Below are 15,465 nucleotides of genomic sequence, written 5' to 3' on the forward strand. Positions count from 1 at the left end.
AGAAGTCTCCCAGCCCACAGCTCCTCTCCCAGCCCACAGCTCCTCAAAATTTTCCTGCTGAGCCTAAAGGGGAGTGAGCTCCACTGCAACCCAGGAGTGGGAATGATTAGTGGGATGCAGGAGGAAATGGGCACATTTTTCCCTGGGACTGCTACCAAAGCCTTGGTCCCCTGAAACCACAGCTGGAGATGAAACTCCAGAGGCATCCAGTGCTGCACAAGAGGAGGCACCTCACCCTCCCCTTCCTCTCTAAACCCCCTGTTTGCCCCACACCTCACTCAAAGTTCTGCTCAATCACAGCAGCTTGCAGTAGATCCTCTGTTACCTGACAGAATTCACTAAAACTGCAGAGGAGTATTTGGAAAAATACTTGCAAGGGTCTGAGCCAGGTCAGAGGGAGCCCACGGTCAGTAGACAGCAGGGGCACAAGGGCTGGCAGAGGTCAGGGAAGGAAAACCCCATTTTAGCAGCAGTTTATTTTTACTTTAGCTCCCAGCAGCTCTGAAACAATAGGGAGACCAAACATTAAATTACTGATATCACTGACATTACAGATATAGTAACAAAATCTACTGTAATGCAGTAAACTGATGAACATGATATCAAAACTTACATAATACCATTTGCAACTGGTTTTATTTTAAAACACAGGAAATTCCATGTAATTTCCCTTATTGACATACTGATTAACTTGAATCAGTTCCTTCAAATTGGGTATCTAATAAATAATTCAATGTCTCTAAATTCTGCTTATCAAGTGACATTTACTACTACTGAATTTCCAGTTACCCACCCTGACGAGGAGGAATTTGATCCAGTATGAGATTTCTTAGGCACAGCACATACATCTCTCTCTTAAAATTTCTTTTATGTTTTACTTTGGAAAAATAATTAAGGCCTAATTATGTTCTTATTTCCAAAAAAGTTACTTGAATTTTATTTTCTATAGGTTAACAGAGAAAAAGGAAATCAAAGGTTTGTGATCATTTCTTATGTCACGTTCATTAGCACAAACACCTGAGAAAACTAACTTAACCTTTCCAATTGGCAGCTGGATTTCAAAAATTCTGCAAGGTCCAAACAGAAGTGGAACAAACATTGGGGGGGGATTGCTTCAGAAAGGTGTTGAGAACAGAATTTTAAAGTTTTGCTGTAAAACTGCTGATTTTGTACCACAAGGATAAAGGTGTGAAATCTTCCTGGTGCTATTCCACCATCCCATTCCTTTCAGACATTGCTGCTTGCCTCTAGAATTTTTATTGTTGTTACTGTTGTTTTGATAGTTTTGTGCGTGGCCTTCCTTAATTCCATAAGGTGTTAACAGTTCTCTCATGCTCCAAATATCTCCAAACAATCTCATTTTCATGGCTTTGAAGAGCTCAAAGCCTGTGTTGCACTGCTCTGAACTGCTTCCAGATGATAACTGAAGTATGAAATTCTTATGAGGCAGTAATTGAAAAATTTGTTAAGCCTGATATTTAACACCTGTTCAGACTGACAAATGTCATCATACATCAGGTTTTTTAGCCAAAAAGAAGCTAATGAGTTAGAGTGACCCCCACTCAGACATACATGCCACTTGGACTTGAGATCTCCTCTGCAGCAGTGCCCCCATCCTGTTCCTCACGATGCACTGGTAGAAGCCAGCATCAGCCCTCTGCAGAGCTGGGATGATGTACCTGCAGGACAAAAGGCACAATTAGAGAGCACTTCTTCCTGGTTTGCACTTTGTCTTAAATGCTTACTGCATTTTTTCTTACAAACAACATTTATTCATTGTGTAATCTCAGGTCTTTGGTTACAGTATTGTCTGTTATATACAGATTTTTAAAAAACAGCTGACACGAAATGCATGAAAATACCTATCAGTCTTAAGTTCTCCATATGATAAATGCCAAGTATATAAAAAATTCACATGAAAGACAGACTTAAATTTTTTTCCCTAGTTTTCTTTACTTTCATTCATAAGGCAGAGCAAGTAATTAGTTCAGAGAAGCCACAAGAAGCTTAAGTGTAGGTATTAGGAAGACTTGCAAGAAGTAGCAAAGCTTTCCAATGAAAGCTCCACTGTGTGACTACTGAAACTCAGGAATCCTGGAAGTGCCACCTTGTGCTGTACTTTGTGTTTGCTCTGCCCTTCAAACAGACACTCGGTCCAGTAATCTCACCTTCCTCATTCAGCTACATCTGATTGCTCAACATGAAAATGAGCTGATAGGCACAGTTTTAATGGGAATAAAACACATGAATAATAGAGATAATCCTGCATTAAACAAACATTAATCACAAGCGCATATTCCCCCAGTCACCTTCAGGAGATATTATGGCAGGATTAATGAAAGTCTTTATGGAAGATAAGAAAAAGGAAAACTGCTGAATTTTAATCTTCTAAATTTAATTCCACTAAAAGAAAACATTTCTTCTTAGACTCAAATATATTGTACACACCCATGTGCAGAGCTTAATGCCTGAACAGGATCAGAGAGCAGAAAACAAAAGAGGCAGAAGATTCTGGTGTCATCACAAAAGACATCCCTGCAATTGGGTTACAGCACCAAACACAGGGGACTAAACCAGAGCCCAATACCCTGGGCAAGCTTTAGACATCCCTGGGGTTTCCAGGAGCCCCTGGCTGCCCATGGATATGTGCTGTGACTCCTGTGATCTCCCCAGGTCACTGCTGTGACCTCTCCAGGAGCCACCAGCACATTCCCTTTCGTAGCTGTGGCAGGAAGAAAAGGAAGATTCCAACCTGTGCTCCTTATGGGAGCCACAGCAACCCCAGCACACCAATAATAACTCTAAAGCAGGAATGTTGTTTCCTCTTGCCTGATGAGCCTCACCATGGGGAAGGGAGTGAGAGAGCAGGTGAAAATACAAGGAGAGAAATCAATAGGACAGGAGGCTTCTCTAGTGCCTTACAAAATAATTTCCATCTTTGCCAGGAAGAAGATTGTTGTAAAACATCATTATAAAAAATAAAAAAAATCAAACCTGAAGATTCTGACAAAGACTGAAGATTAATTTTTATAGTTCTTTTTACCTAACAGTTATACAACAACAGTCTTCCTTTCTCCCATAAAGACTTAGTGTCCTACTTGGCTAATACCTTGTCTATTAAATAAAGCCAAAATTAAAGGCCTCTTTCCTGAGTATTCATCTGTACTAGGACAGTAATGCAGAGTTAGTTTTGCTGCCACCAGGACAAAACAAATCAATTAGATCAGAAGTGTCCTACTTTGGTTTTCTTTTCTGACTTATTAAAGTTTCAGCAGGAAACATTCTTAACATGTTGCCTGAAGAAATGAAAATCTTTTAAAAATTTACAGTGAAAATCCCATCTACTTTGGAAATTCCAAGGCAGCCAAAACCTAGAGCAGCTGGATTCTCAGTGGACCTACTGGGTATAATGTGCAGGTACAGCAAGCAAAATTAGAAGAATTAAATAACAAATGTGGAAAAAAGAGATAGGAAATGTTAATACTGTTTGAGAATAACTTGAAAATTGCAAACCTGGGCAAGGAATAAATATTAATGGAATTTCTGATTCTGTGTTTACAATTTTAAACAATCTTTATGCACCTCATATGTCTTATTATTGTTTTAAAACCTACTTTTCTATTGACCTAACAGCCTTGATGCCACTTTTTGTGCTATGCTTTTCCCTTTCCACTTGTATTCTGACTGGCACAAAGGAATATAAATAGGCTTTCTAAGTTCTAAATAAGACTTTCTTCCCCAGAATGAACTGAAATCAAAGGTTAATACAATTCCTTTCAGTGACAAGACAGAATTTTGCTTTATTTTTGTCTATGCTCAAACTTTGAAGACAGATCTTCCCATGGAAGGAACGAGGCTCCTTGAGGTTCCTGGGGATGTCTGCAAGGACTTTGGAAAGTCAACCCTGACTTTTCCCTCATTTTAAATGGCACAGCCAAGCAGAACCTGGAGTTTGGGAAGGTTCTGCAGAGAGATGGGAAGTGACAAGCGGAAAAGAGAAGCTTCAAGGGGAGTCTCCCTAAGCCTGATGTGCTCCATCACCCCGCTGCAAAGAGCTCCAGGAGGGAGTAGCATCAGAAGAAACCCCAGCCAACACTTACAGTTCACTCCTAATCTAAAATTTAAACCCTCATTTTAATTTTAAATGCCCTAAGAGTTGAAAGTGAAGCTATAGGCTATGGGATTTAATAGTCATTATTATGGATACAGAATTAAAGCTAAGTGTATTTTATTAGATATTCGTGTTACTTTTCATCTACTCAAGCTTTTTAACAAAAGACTTATGGATCAACTGATCTAACTTGTACAGAATACAAAATAATACAGAAGCAAAACTGAAATGTGTCCATTGTTAAAATATAATAATCAGATACTTTTAAGTCATTTGGTTGAAAGTGTATGGCTGTTTAGACATGACCTTAGTTGATTAAATTCCAATGAATCAATATCTTCAGGCCACAAAAGCAAATATGACAGATACACCTGGTCCAGAACTTAATTCAAAAGAAAACAAAGGGGGGGGAAAAAAAGAAAACATAAAAAAGACACTGCCAGAACATTAAAGTCTCTTAACCTATGGACATGACCAAAATTGCTCCTGCAGTCAGCAGCATTGACTTGTTTTCATAAAGTGGATCGCAGATCACAAAGAATTTCTAAGGTTGTTTTAGAAATACTTAACACAAAGTGGTGTATGCACAGTCACTGTACACACCGGGCTGTGCACACAACCAGCCTCGTTAGACAAAGAGGAGCTGCTCACTCAGGGTCACCAATGTCAAAATGCAAAGGCTCCAATTAGTTCTTTACTCACTTGGGCTGTTATAATAATATATTTCAGCCTGTTACAATATAGACATTACTTTAACTGAGACACACTAAGTAATATCAATTACTAAAGAATCTTTGATTGATGATTCAAATTGCAGCAGAAGTCACTTACTCAGGAAGATTCGTGCATTTAAACAGGCTATTTACCCAAGAGAACTGCACAGCAAACTGTTATGGGGTCAAAGGTTAAATTTTGCAACTGCAATTTTTATGTCTGAGCATATCTTTTCCTTGCTTTTATTCATCCTAATGCACCTATGCCATTTTTTTGGAAGCTTAAAGCATTGCATTTCTACAGAATCAAAATCCTGTTTAGCTGATCTCTGGCTGTGGTGTAGCAGTAGGGATGCAATTTCTAAATTAATATTTTCTATCAATATTATTATCATAAACCAGCAGCTTCCTCTGCGCCAGATCTTTTAATGAGAAATAGAAATAAGAACAATATAAAAATGCAGAATTAATAAATATGGTTGGAATCATGACCTGACATTCACAAGAACAAATTAAATGCAATATAAGAAACAAGGGACTGACTGCAGGTATGTGCACACACACCTTGGGAAAGGTGTTCCAATAACTGACTCACACTGCCATACACAGTAAAATTCCAATTTTGTGTTGGGATGTCCACTTGTTTAAGAAATACCATGGCACTCAGGTCTTATTTCAAAATGTCACACATTCTTACTCAGGTTCTCCTAATACCATGAAATGTCATCTCCCAGTGCCTAGCACACCTACAGGGCTGAAGATCTAACCTTTGCTTGCTGTTCATTCCATGTTCATGTGTTTGTCCCCCCACACCATTTTTCCTCCCTCTCTCTCAGCATCTCACATGGTCAAGGCTGCTTCCAGCTCCTTCTACCCAGCCACTACAACTGACTCTGCTGTAGTTGATCAAAACAAGTGGCATTTGCACAAAGCCATGCTCAAACATTCTGTGATTTGTTGTGCTATTAGAGATCTTTTCATTTTCTAGAAAGCATTCACAAATCTCCTCTTTATGTGCATGTGGCTTATAATCCACATCCCAAAGGCTTGAAAGCAGCAACCTTGAACAGATGCAGGAACTCAGGACTAAGAGGGCTCCTCCAAATCAAGTCTTGCATTTCTAGGTAACTTCAGATAGAACTAAATGCTTGGGTTTAAACAGTTGCTAAATACTTGAAATGCTAAATGACCCCCACAAGTTTTAAAAAGTTTTTTAAGGAAATTTTTTCCCCTACTGCTCTGTAAATGTAAATAATATCAAAAACAGAACTAGAACAGTGCTAGGTTAAAACTTTGAAAATCTTTGAGAAAGATAATTATGTATTACCTTGTGTAACAATATAGAACTTTATATCATTATCTGCATTATCTGCATACCAACTCATACTGTAATTTCTATCTATAGTAATGCAGCACAACTTTTCCCTACCTTAAGCCTTGTGTCTCAAAAATGCAGTATTTAGCTTGGTTTGCAAAAGGTACAGGTGTTGTACCTGGGCACTCTCTGTCACATACCCACCCCTCACAATCTCTGAACTCACCTGGCAAATTCTACAAAATTTGAAAGCACCAAGTAAGTTGCATAAAAACTAAATTTCCATAAAGGTACAGAAATTTCTGTTTGCATGGAGAAAACCCAGTCAATCCTCCCACATTAGAGAAAAGCAGACAAAACTTGGCTGTCTGGCAGGTTGGTACTTGGCCAGCCATGTGCTGCCTATCAGCAGGAATGAGCTCTGATAAGCCACGCTGTGGTTTAGCTCCTGTTTGATGGAATGTCTGTGGGATGGAGAGGGAGGTCCTGGGGGCAAACTGCACAATCATTAAAGGGCAGTTTGTTAAATTATCAGCTCCCTTTTGGAATTGCTAGAATTGAAACAGAAAGTTTTGTGTGGAATTTAAGACAGAGCACATTCCTCTAGATCTGATGGAGATGGACAGTCCCAGCGAGCTTGGCTCTGTTCAAGGATGAGTTCATACATCAAATGTAACATTTAGCTAAGGAATGTGTCTCCTATTTATCACAAACACAGGTAAAAGTTACATCTCCAGCAAAAGGCACTTCTGGTACTTAAAAATTCCATGTTAGGACCCACATTCTGAAGCATCAAGTCCTATTTTTAGCAAAGGAATCTCATCTCATCTGTTTACAAAACCTGCTCTTCTTTCGTTACAAACCCCCAAGTCCCTGTGTCTGTACCTACAAAGCTCTATGAGGCATTGGGAAACTGAGGGGGTGGGGTTTGGTTTGGGGTTGTTTTTTGCAATTCCACTTGCAGAGGTGATTATATGGATGTTATTTACTTGTATTCACTGGAGTAGGAGGTGATTTCACTGTCGTTGTGCAACCACTTGAATTCCAAGGGCCAGCTGCCTTCGGCAAGGCACGTAAGGACCAGTCTGTTTCCTTCCAGGTGGATCTGGGGCAAGCCTGGTTCTGTCTTGAAGAATGGTGCAACATCCCCTGAAACACAAAGGAAAAGAATGGGTTTGGAGGTTATTTAGGAAAATGTAAGAGAAACTACGGATATTTAACTAATTTCTCCTCAACATGGTCATGGTAAAACAGGAAACAACATGATTCAGTTAAGGCTTGCACTGGTGCATTCATAACTAAGCTTTATCTTTAGGGGCAGAATTACCAAGATCTTGATAAACTTTGTCTTTGCCCACTCAGACACGCTTTTGTCCATGTTTACTCTTTCTCCAGATGAGAATTCCAACATTGTCTGCTGTGGCAGGAAGTTAACAATGCTATTGTTGTTTTCTCCCCTCTTCTCCTTTCTGAGGATTAAATCCATTCAAAGCTTTTTTTTTTTTACCTTTTTTTTTTTTTTTACTTTTTTTTTTTTTTTTTTTTTTTTTTAATTTCTTGAATGGAAACCAGAAGTGCAATCTTGGATAGAAATGATTATCACAGCAGGAAAAGTCTCAGGGTAAATGAAGATTCTTGATAGGGAAAAGAATTTAGAAAAAAAACACCTCACAAGTTTAATGTATTTTTCAATGTTCTTGCAAACCAAAATGTGTTAAATTATATTACCGAAAGCCACTAACAGATTTTTGAATTAGTGTACTTCAGTAATATGCAAGGGTCACTTGTCATCTCAAACTCTTGTGTATCACAAATAAAACACTCCAAGCAGCAAAATTCTTGATGGGTAAATTGCCAAAGCTCTGCTCAAATACAGATTGATTCTGAGTCCACACCTGCTGGAGATCTAACCTTGTCACCTCTGGAAGATGAAGGTTTTTCACACTTTACGTGTTGAATTTCTATTTGTAACTGTAAAGGAACTATAGGCTTAATTTTAGAAGCATACAAATACCTTCTATAACCAAACTTAAACCAGAATGGCCTGGGTTGGAAGGGAGGGTACAACTCATCCAGTTCCAAGCCTTCCCATGGGCAGAGACACCTTCCACTACACCAGGTTGCTCCATCCAACCTGGCCAGGAACACTTTCAGGATTTTATGATTACACATAAAACACAGGAGTTATATTCAAAGTCAGAAATTTTATATAAAATATTAATAATACTGAATAAGTAGACAATACTGAGCTCTTCTTTAAATTGTGCAAGGTGTGTGTGTGTATACTTTATATATAAAATACAGAAAAAACCAAGATACACAAATGTTGGCCCAGTGTAAGTAATGGTTCAGTTAAACGGCAAACCTCCCTTTAAACATTTATTTTACAAAAAAATCTCAGGCATTTTTATACTTGGAATTCTATATTTAAATAATTGTATTTCATTTTTATACTTGGCATTTTATATATACTCAGGCATTTTACATTTAAAGAGTTTAACCTATTTTTTACAGTTTGGAGTGCCCTCATGTGCTGTTCAAGGCTGGCTGGAATTTTTGAGCCCACAGGTCCCAGAATCACTGACAACCCCAGGACAGCCCCAGGAGCTTTGGCCAGGGGGTGCTGGTGGTGGTTTCCCAGTGACTCTGGTGTTCCATGGGGTTCACAGCCCAGCATGGGGATGTCCAAGTCTCCAAGCCTTTATCTTTCCCTTTGCCTCTGCTCAGGGGATGTTTCTGACTGCAGAGCTCGTGGCAGCCCAGACTCGTTATCTCTGAAGGGTCAGAGCTGGGCTGCAGCTGAGCGTGGCCAGGGAGCCCCAGGCTCACTGGTGCCAAATATCTCCTGCAATGGGCCATAAATCAGCCTCTGCTCCCCACTCATCTGATGATTTGGATTGACAAATTGTCTCCTGAGTTTTTAGAATTTAACTTCAGTCATTTATGCAGAAAGAAAAACCACATAATCTTAAAGTAATGCTTATAAACTATCACACAAAATCCAATCTAACAAACAGAATTAAAAACCATATTTGGGGTAGGGCCCTTTTCTGATTTGTAGCATTTTAAATAACCTGTCTTTCAAAGAAACTGATTTATGATGAGTGCAGATCAGCAGTATCTTCTCCAAATTGGCTATATAGGAAGCTACAACAATACAACATATGAGAAAATTGGAACAGCTCCAAACTAGCAGATATTCCCAGACAAGCCAAGGAGAGTTTTTACACTTCTCTACACTATTACATGACTGAAAATACATTCTGCAAAGCTTCTCTTTAGTTGTTGTTTTAATGACTGCAATTATTGTGAAATCATCTCAATTCTTGTCTCCTAACTAGTAAAACCAAACAATATTTTAAATGGTATAAAGAAAAATTTAAGTTGGAGTTAGAGGATGTTCCTGTGAAATACAGTTATTTTACCCATAGAGAAAAGCAAATTTTTACAAAGATATTTCTAAACAAGAGAGAAAATGTTAAATCCTGTCAAAGGTATTTTGGGGAGTCTCCCAAGGGAGCTGCAGACATTCTACCCTGGTAAGATTAAAGGTGTCAGGCTTCCTCTGGAGATGGAAAAGCAGCAGCTGGGAGCAGTGCTGGTGTTCAGGGGAAGATAACAGAGCCCAGCTGGTAAAGTGAAATGATTCGTGCTGAGTCTCCTGAAAACAACACTTACCTGCTCTTGTACAGAGGCTCCTGGAATGAGTTCCCTAAGCTGTTCCTCCCCAAAGAAAGTTTCGTCACTGAGGGAGAGCTCAATGAAGTGGTGTCTGCACCAAAACGAGTCATTTGTTGATCCTTGTTTTCAGTGATTTACAGACTCGGCAGCACAACCTCCTTCATTACTTACTCTGAATTATCCACTTACTCCTAACTTATGTCTTTCCAAGGAAAAAAATGATGCATTTGGAAGACAAAGTGCTGCCCACAAGTCTTCATTCAGCCCTATATTTCCTACTCAAATATTCCAAATCCAGGGATGCTGCAGCCCACTCAGAGCTATCTCCCATTTAAAGCATCACAATCAAGCTGTTATTACATGAAAATGATTCTCAAAACTCAATCCAGTCTGTTAGAAGCTAAAATTTAATAGACCTGTGGGAATATTTTTATAAGAGTATAGCATGCTTTATAAATTACCCTGGCTCTCTGGAAGATTTACTTAAACCCTTGAAGTAATTTTATCTTCTAATCCTTTATTCCTGATTTTCTCATCAACCACATACCATCAGTTTATCAAATTCAATTATACAATCAGAGCTCACTAAATATTCACTGAAAGCAGAAATGAAAATAAAATACAGAGCAAAAATTCCTTGCAGAGAGGCAACTTTGATGACGTTGGCATTTCTGCAGCACAGGGCTGCTCACACCTCAGGCACAGGGCTGCACCCTGGGCTTTATTTACAGCTTTAAGCTGTAATGGAAAGCAGAATTTAAACCTGGACCTGCAAGGAAAGGTTTGGTTGTTATAGAGCATCCCAGGGAAACAGGAAAATTGGCAGGGAAAAAATCAAAGCCATCTCAGAAGGGTTGTGGGAAAGAAATAACTGGCTGAGGGATAGAAAGCACAAGGGGGCAGTTAATAGGTATGAGATACTTGCACTCAGTAATTAACTACAGAAAGGGCTCACCAGGAGGGCAACCTTGGCCAACCAAGGGTTTAGAAGCCAGGAAGGCATTTTTTGTTTTATACTCTCCAAGAATGAAGTAAAATACTAATGAAAAGATAATCTGAGTCCTAAAACCAAAAATAATAAAATACCACAATTATTATTCTTGGCTAGAATATTTCTCAGCCTACCAAGAAAAAAAAAATTTGTAAGCATTCATGTTATACACTGTTGCTTTTTCTAAATGTGTTAATACTTCCAGCCTCTCTGGCTCTTCAGCGAGGCTGATTTAAAAATAAAAGTAATAGTAATTAAAGAACTTTTTGAGTTGCAAGAAGGAGCAAAGGGATAAGGTGCCAATCTGTTGGCACACGTATATTTACAGCTTCAGTAAATTTTCATTAAGTCTGCTTACCAAACTCGCCAACATCCTCACTTGTGTCCTTAAAAGGATGTTGCAGATTTATTTTTATGTAAATCTCAAGAAGAAGTAGGATTGAATATGCCAAAATTATCTGAAAATTTGCTCCACAGCATTTCTGCCCTGCTTTTCTGCACCTCCAAACTGTTTGAGTTTCATTATGCTGCTGGGTTGGCCCATCCAATTTCTTTCTTTGGTACATGCAAAGCTCAGATGGATTTTACCTCAAAATAAAGTTTCAGGATTAAATTCAACAACATCCAGACAGTTTTTTTGTGGACTAATGCTGACATTTAAAGACAAAATGGTGCTGGGTGCTGGGTCCTCTACCCTGGGCTTGTCCCCAGCCCTGGCAGATGAGATGCACAGCAGGAGAGCTCCCTCACGCTCTGTTCTCCCTGAAAATCACATTCAGGCACAAATTTACAAATAGGACCTGCAAGAGGAAAAGGCAGCCTGGCTGGACAGTTTTGGAATGGCAAGAAAAATTCCAGGAGTAAATACCCATTAAATAGCCAAGGAACCCCAGTCTCACAGGGATTGCATGAGTCAATGTGACTCCAGAAACAGGAGAGCACCATCTCAAGGACCTCAAACATTTCCTCTAACAAACAATTAACAAGGCTCAGCTAATGATTCTGAAGCCTTGAAGGGCTTACATTTGTAAAACACATAAAGGAAAGTCAGATTAAATAGATCTTTCAGTTACTACAAGGTTTTACAAGATCTTGAAAGCACAGTTGCACAGTCCTGTCCCTCAGGAATTAATAAATTTTAATTAAAAGACACAATTTGATCTTGAGAACCTCTATCCTGCTGAGAAAAGGAAAGTTACAGTATTCCAGAGAAGTACCACACCACCCTCATCAGTAAAACCCACTGCAACTACCCTCTTCAAATCTCAGCTTTTTTTTTTCTCCAGAAAATTTGGATACCAACAGTTACAGGCAAAATCAGGTGCTCACTTCCTGAAAAATAGATTCTGTGGTCCTGAACACTCAGAGGAAGGAAAAAGCAGGGAGTGCTGAGAGCGGGTTGAGAGATCCCCAGTGCCACTGCTATTTGTCTTTGTTATGCATCTCTACTTTTAAGTCATTTTTAGGTGAGCTAATATTGAATATTAAAAGTAGATCAACCTGCACATAAATCAGCAATTCAGAGCAAATACAGCTCAATCACTTAACAAATACCAGGTGTGCAGCTGCCTTTCCATAGCTCCACTGGCCCTACAGGTTCAATATTGAAAAGAGGGTTTTGACTGAGATACATTTTTCAAACTCAAAAGAAAAACACAATGGGTTTATTAAGTAGCACACCTCTATTGATTTTAGCTTATTAATCTCCAGCCAAAACATGATGCACATTACTATTTCTTCATATGCTTCTAAAGGTGCGATCAACTGACACAGGAAAATAAAGAACAGAATTATCTCTGAGGAATTTTCTGAGGAAAATGAGGTAGAGACTGAACAATTAGCCCAGGAGATCAGCAATACAGAAATGTTTTTGCTCTCAGTGTCTGCTAGGGAAGGAGATGTGAGCCACCCTCAGGTGGCTAAACAATGACTGCCGTGGGAAGAGTATCCCAAAAAGTCTGTCTGGGGCATTGAATGTGTAATATAAAAATAAAGGTAAAATGGCAACTGGAGTCAGGAAACCCAAACTAGAGACAGGAAGAATCTTCTCAGTAATCCACCAAAATTGCAACAACTATGGACAGCAAAATCCATTCCAGACTAGACTGAAGTTCAGCTGTGAGCACAAACAGTCGAGCACGAGCTGCTCTGCTCTGACAGCAAACAACTGCAACCTCCTGTGAAAATGGCTTTTCTTCTTATTCCCAAGTTGGATATGGAAAAGGTTTTTCTCTATTTCCTTTTCAAAAGGATCTTTCAGTCTTGCTATCTCAGTTTTCTAATCTTAGAGCTTCTGATATACATGCATACATGTGCTAGCTCTGGATGCAAGTTGTATTCTCTTGTGGAAATGAACTTCAATAGATTATATGGCATACGAATTTGGAATTATAACACAGTAAATCCTGGGAAATGTACCAGAAAGTCAGATTGAACTCAGATATATTTGAATCAATCTTATTTTGAATTCAAATCTTCTAAAATGCATTGGTGAGATGCTGGGGAAGTTAGTACATGATCTATTCATAAACTGTCAACAATGTCAAACATACATTAGAGCATTCAGTCACTTTAACTGTATTGATTTGCAAGAAGTCTATTTTACCCAAAATATTGGATCTTTGAGATTCAAATTTTTGTGGTTGGAAGTGTGACATAAATCACCAAGTCCAACAATTAAATTTAAATTGCATTTTACTACCTCATTCTAAACCTCAACTGCAAAGGATTGATGCATCATAGTGAATATTTCATTAAAATATCAGGTTATTTTTCAAATATACTGCAGCAGCTAAGAATTTTCACACAATGGTATAAAGCATTCTCTCAAAATGGATTTCCTGAACTTTCATCAAAGACGATATCTGATTTTATATTGGAAGAGTACTGAAGCAACTGTATTTAAATCAGTCTTTCTTCCTCAATTTCACACATCAAGTAAATGAGCCCAAGCTGCCCATTTTTGTCGTCCTAGAGATTAAGAAGATAACCTTCTTTTTGGGTACCTCTATTATAACCCTGAATGCAAATACAGATATCAGCTGAGGTTGATGGATGGTGCTTTTAGAGGTTTAATTGGGGATGGAATTAAATTGTTTTAGGACTCAGCAAATTCTGTGAGGAAGCCCACATATTTTTAGAATAAGTGACATTTATTTCTTTTAAATGCACACTCACAGGGAGACAAGATTTCAATGGATAACTTCTTTTTTTGCCTTGAACAGCTCACATAACTAATTGGCAAGTTAGCTACTGGGTAATTGCCAATCATATATTTGATTTGGATGGAGGAAATATTGAACTGAAGATTGCAAACCTGTTGCAGCCCATCCCAAGAGGAAAACTGAACATTCTGTAATGTATAGTTATGATTAGCTTTCAACAATTCAATAGAATAGGAATCCCAAGTGGCAAGAATGAGTGTTTCAGACTGATAGTTAAGTAGATTTAATTAAAAATTCTTTTTTTTTTTAAATTGAAGCATCACTTCTCTATTTCTGAATTACCTAAATGGCACTGCAGATTCCAGTTGGCTTCTCGGCTCCTCATTTCTTGATGCAAACAGACCAAATGTTTTTCCCAAATCTTGGCTAACACATAGTATTGCTTAAAAGAACAAACATCCTAATTCATTCCCTAGAAACTTCCATAATTCTAAGATAAACACCATGAAGTGACTAGCTACAGTAAAACCTGTTTTGGTATTTCCAACCTTTCTTCCCTGTTTTAAGGCACAAACATTTCCTGTTATCTCTCTTAGCCTTCTTCCATTTTTCTCTATGAACAGCTTTACATGAACTACAAAAATCCATCTGCATCCTGAGACAACAGAAAAAAGCCAGAGCAGGATTTTTTTATGATGAAAAAAGAAAATCTTACTATCACAGATGCTTAAAAGTCCTTAAACATAACCTGTTCTTTGTATTCATAAAATCCACTCCCTAACAGTCTGCCATCTATTTAAAGACCATCTTTTCATTCACTATACAATCACTTCTTGAAGAATTCCCTTTTGAGAAAAGATTTCTCAAGTTTTATTAGAAACACTCAAAACAGAACTACAGCAGACTTTTTATAGGGCCTGGATTCTGATAGAAAAAAAAAAAAATAGACAGTGATTGGTAACACACCTCCATTAAAATTCAACATAAACCTCTCTCAGTCATCCCCAAATACACCAAGAAAGACTTTCCCACATGCAATTGTATTATTCTTTTCTTAAAATTGATTTCTTTAGCAGACCAGCCAAGGAGGAAAAAAAATAATGAGCTGATATCGTTTTAACTGAGCCTCAAGCCGCTCCTGATGTATTAACCTAAAATCCCACTAAGGCTTCCTTTTCCCATTTAATTTCTGCACCTCGTGTTTTAGTCTCACTTTCTGATCACCTGTAATAATTCAGTTCAGTTGGGGCAAAAAAAATTATATTGGCTTATTGTTTATCAGAAGGCAGCCACTACTCATAGCTCTGTGAATCCATGGAGTACCACAGAATCCCAGCATGGTTTGGGTTGGAAGGATGTTAAAGCCCACCCAGTCCCACCCCCTACCATGGCAGGGACACCTTCCACTATCCCAGGTTGCTCCAAGCCTCATCCAGCCTGGCCTTGGACACTTCCAGGGATGGGGCACCACAGCTTCTCTGGGCACCCTG

General features: G+C 38.6%; 1 protein-coding gene across 6 annotated transcripts in view; it reads right to left on the minus strand.

Moving 5' to 3' along the window:
* SDK1 (sidekick cell adhesion molecule 1) overlaps positions 1 to 15,465 on the minus strand; it is a 383,849-nt gene that overhangs the window by 267,414 nt on the left and 100,970 nt on the right. For all 6 annotated transcript variants that reach the window (XM_041462308.1, XM_041462312.1, XM_041462313.1 and 3 more), the window contains 2 exons: positions 7,129 to 7,288; positions 1,573 to 1,679 (listed from right to left, as the gene is read on the minus strand). In XM_041462308.1, the coding sequence (XP_041318242.1) occupies positions 1,573 to 1,679; positions 7,129 to 7,288 (267 nt within the window). The remainder of the gene's footprint in view (positions 1 to 1,572; positions 1,680 to 7,128; positions 7,289 to 15,465) is intronic.

This window comes from Pyrgilauda ruficollis, unplaced genomic scaffold (genome assembly GCF_017590135.1).
Source record: "Pyrgilauda ruficollis isolate IOZ18807 unplaced genomic scaffold, ASM1759013v1 scaffold16, whole genome shotgun sequence".
NCBI lineage: Eukaryota > Metazoa > Chordata > Aves > Passeriformes > Passeridae > Pyrgilauda > Pyrgilauda ruficollis.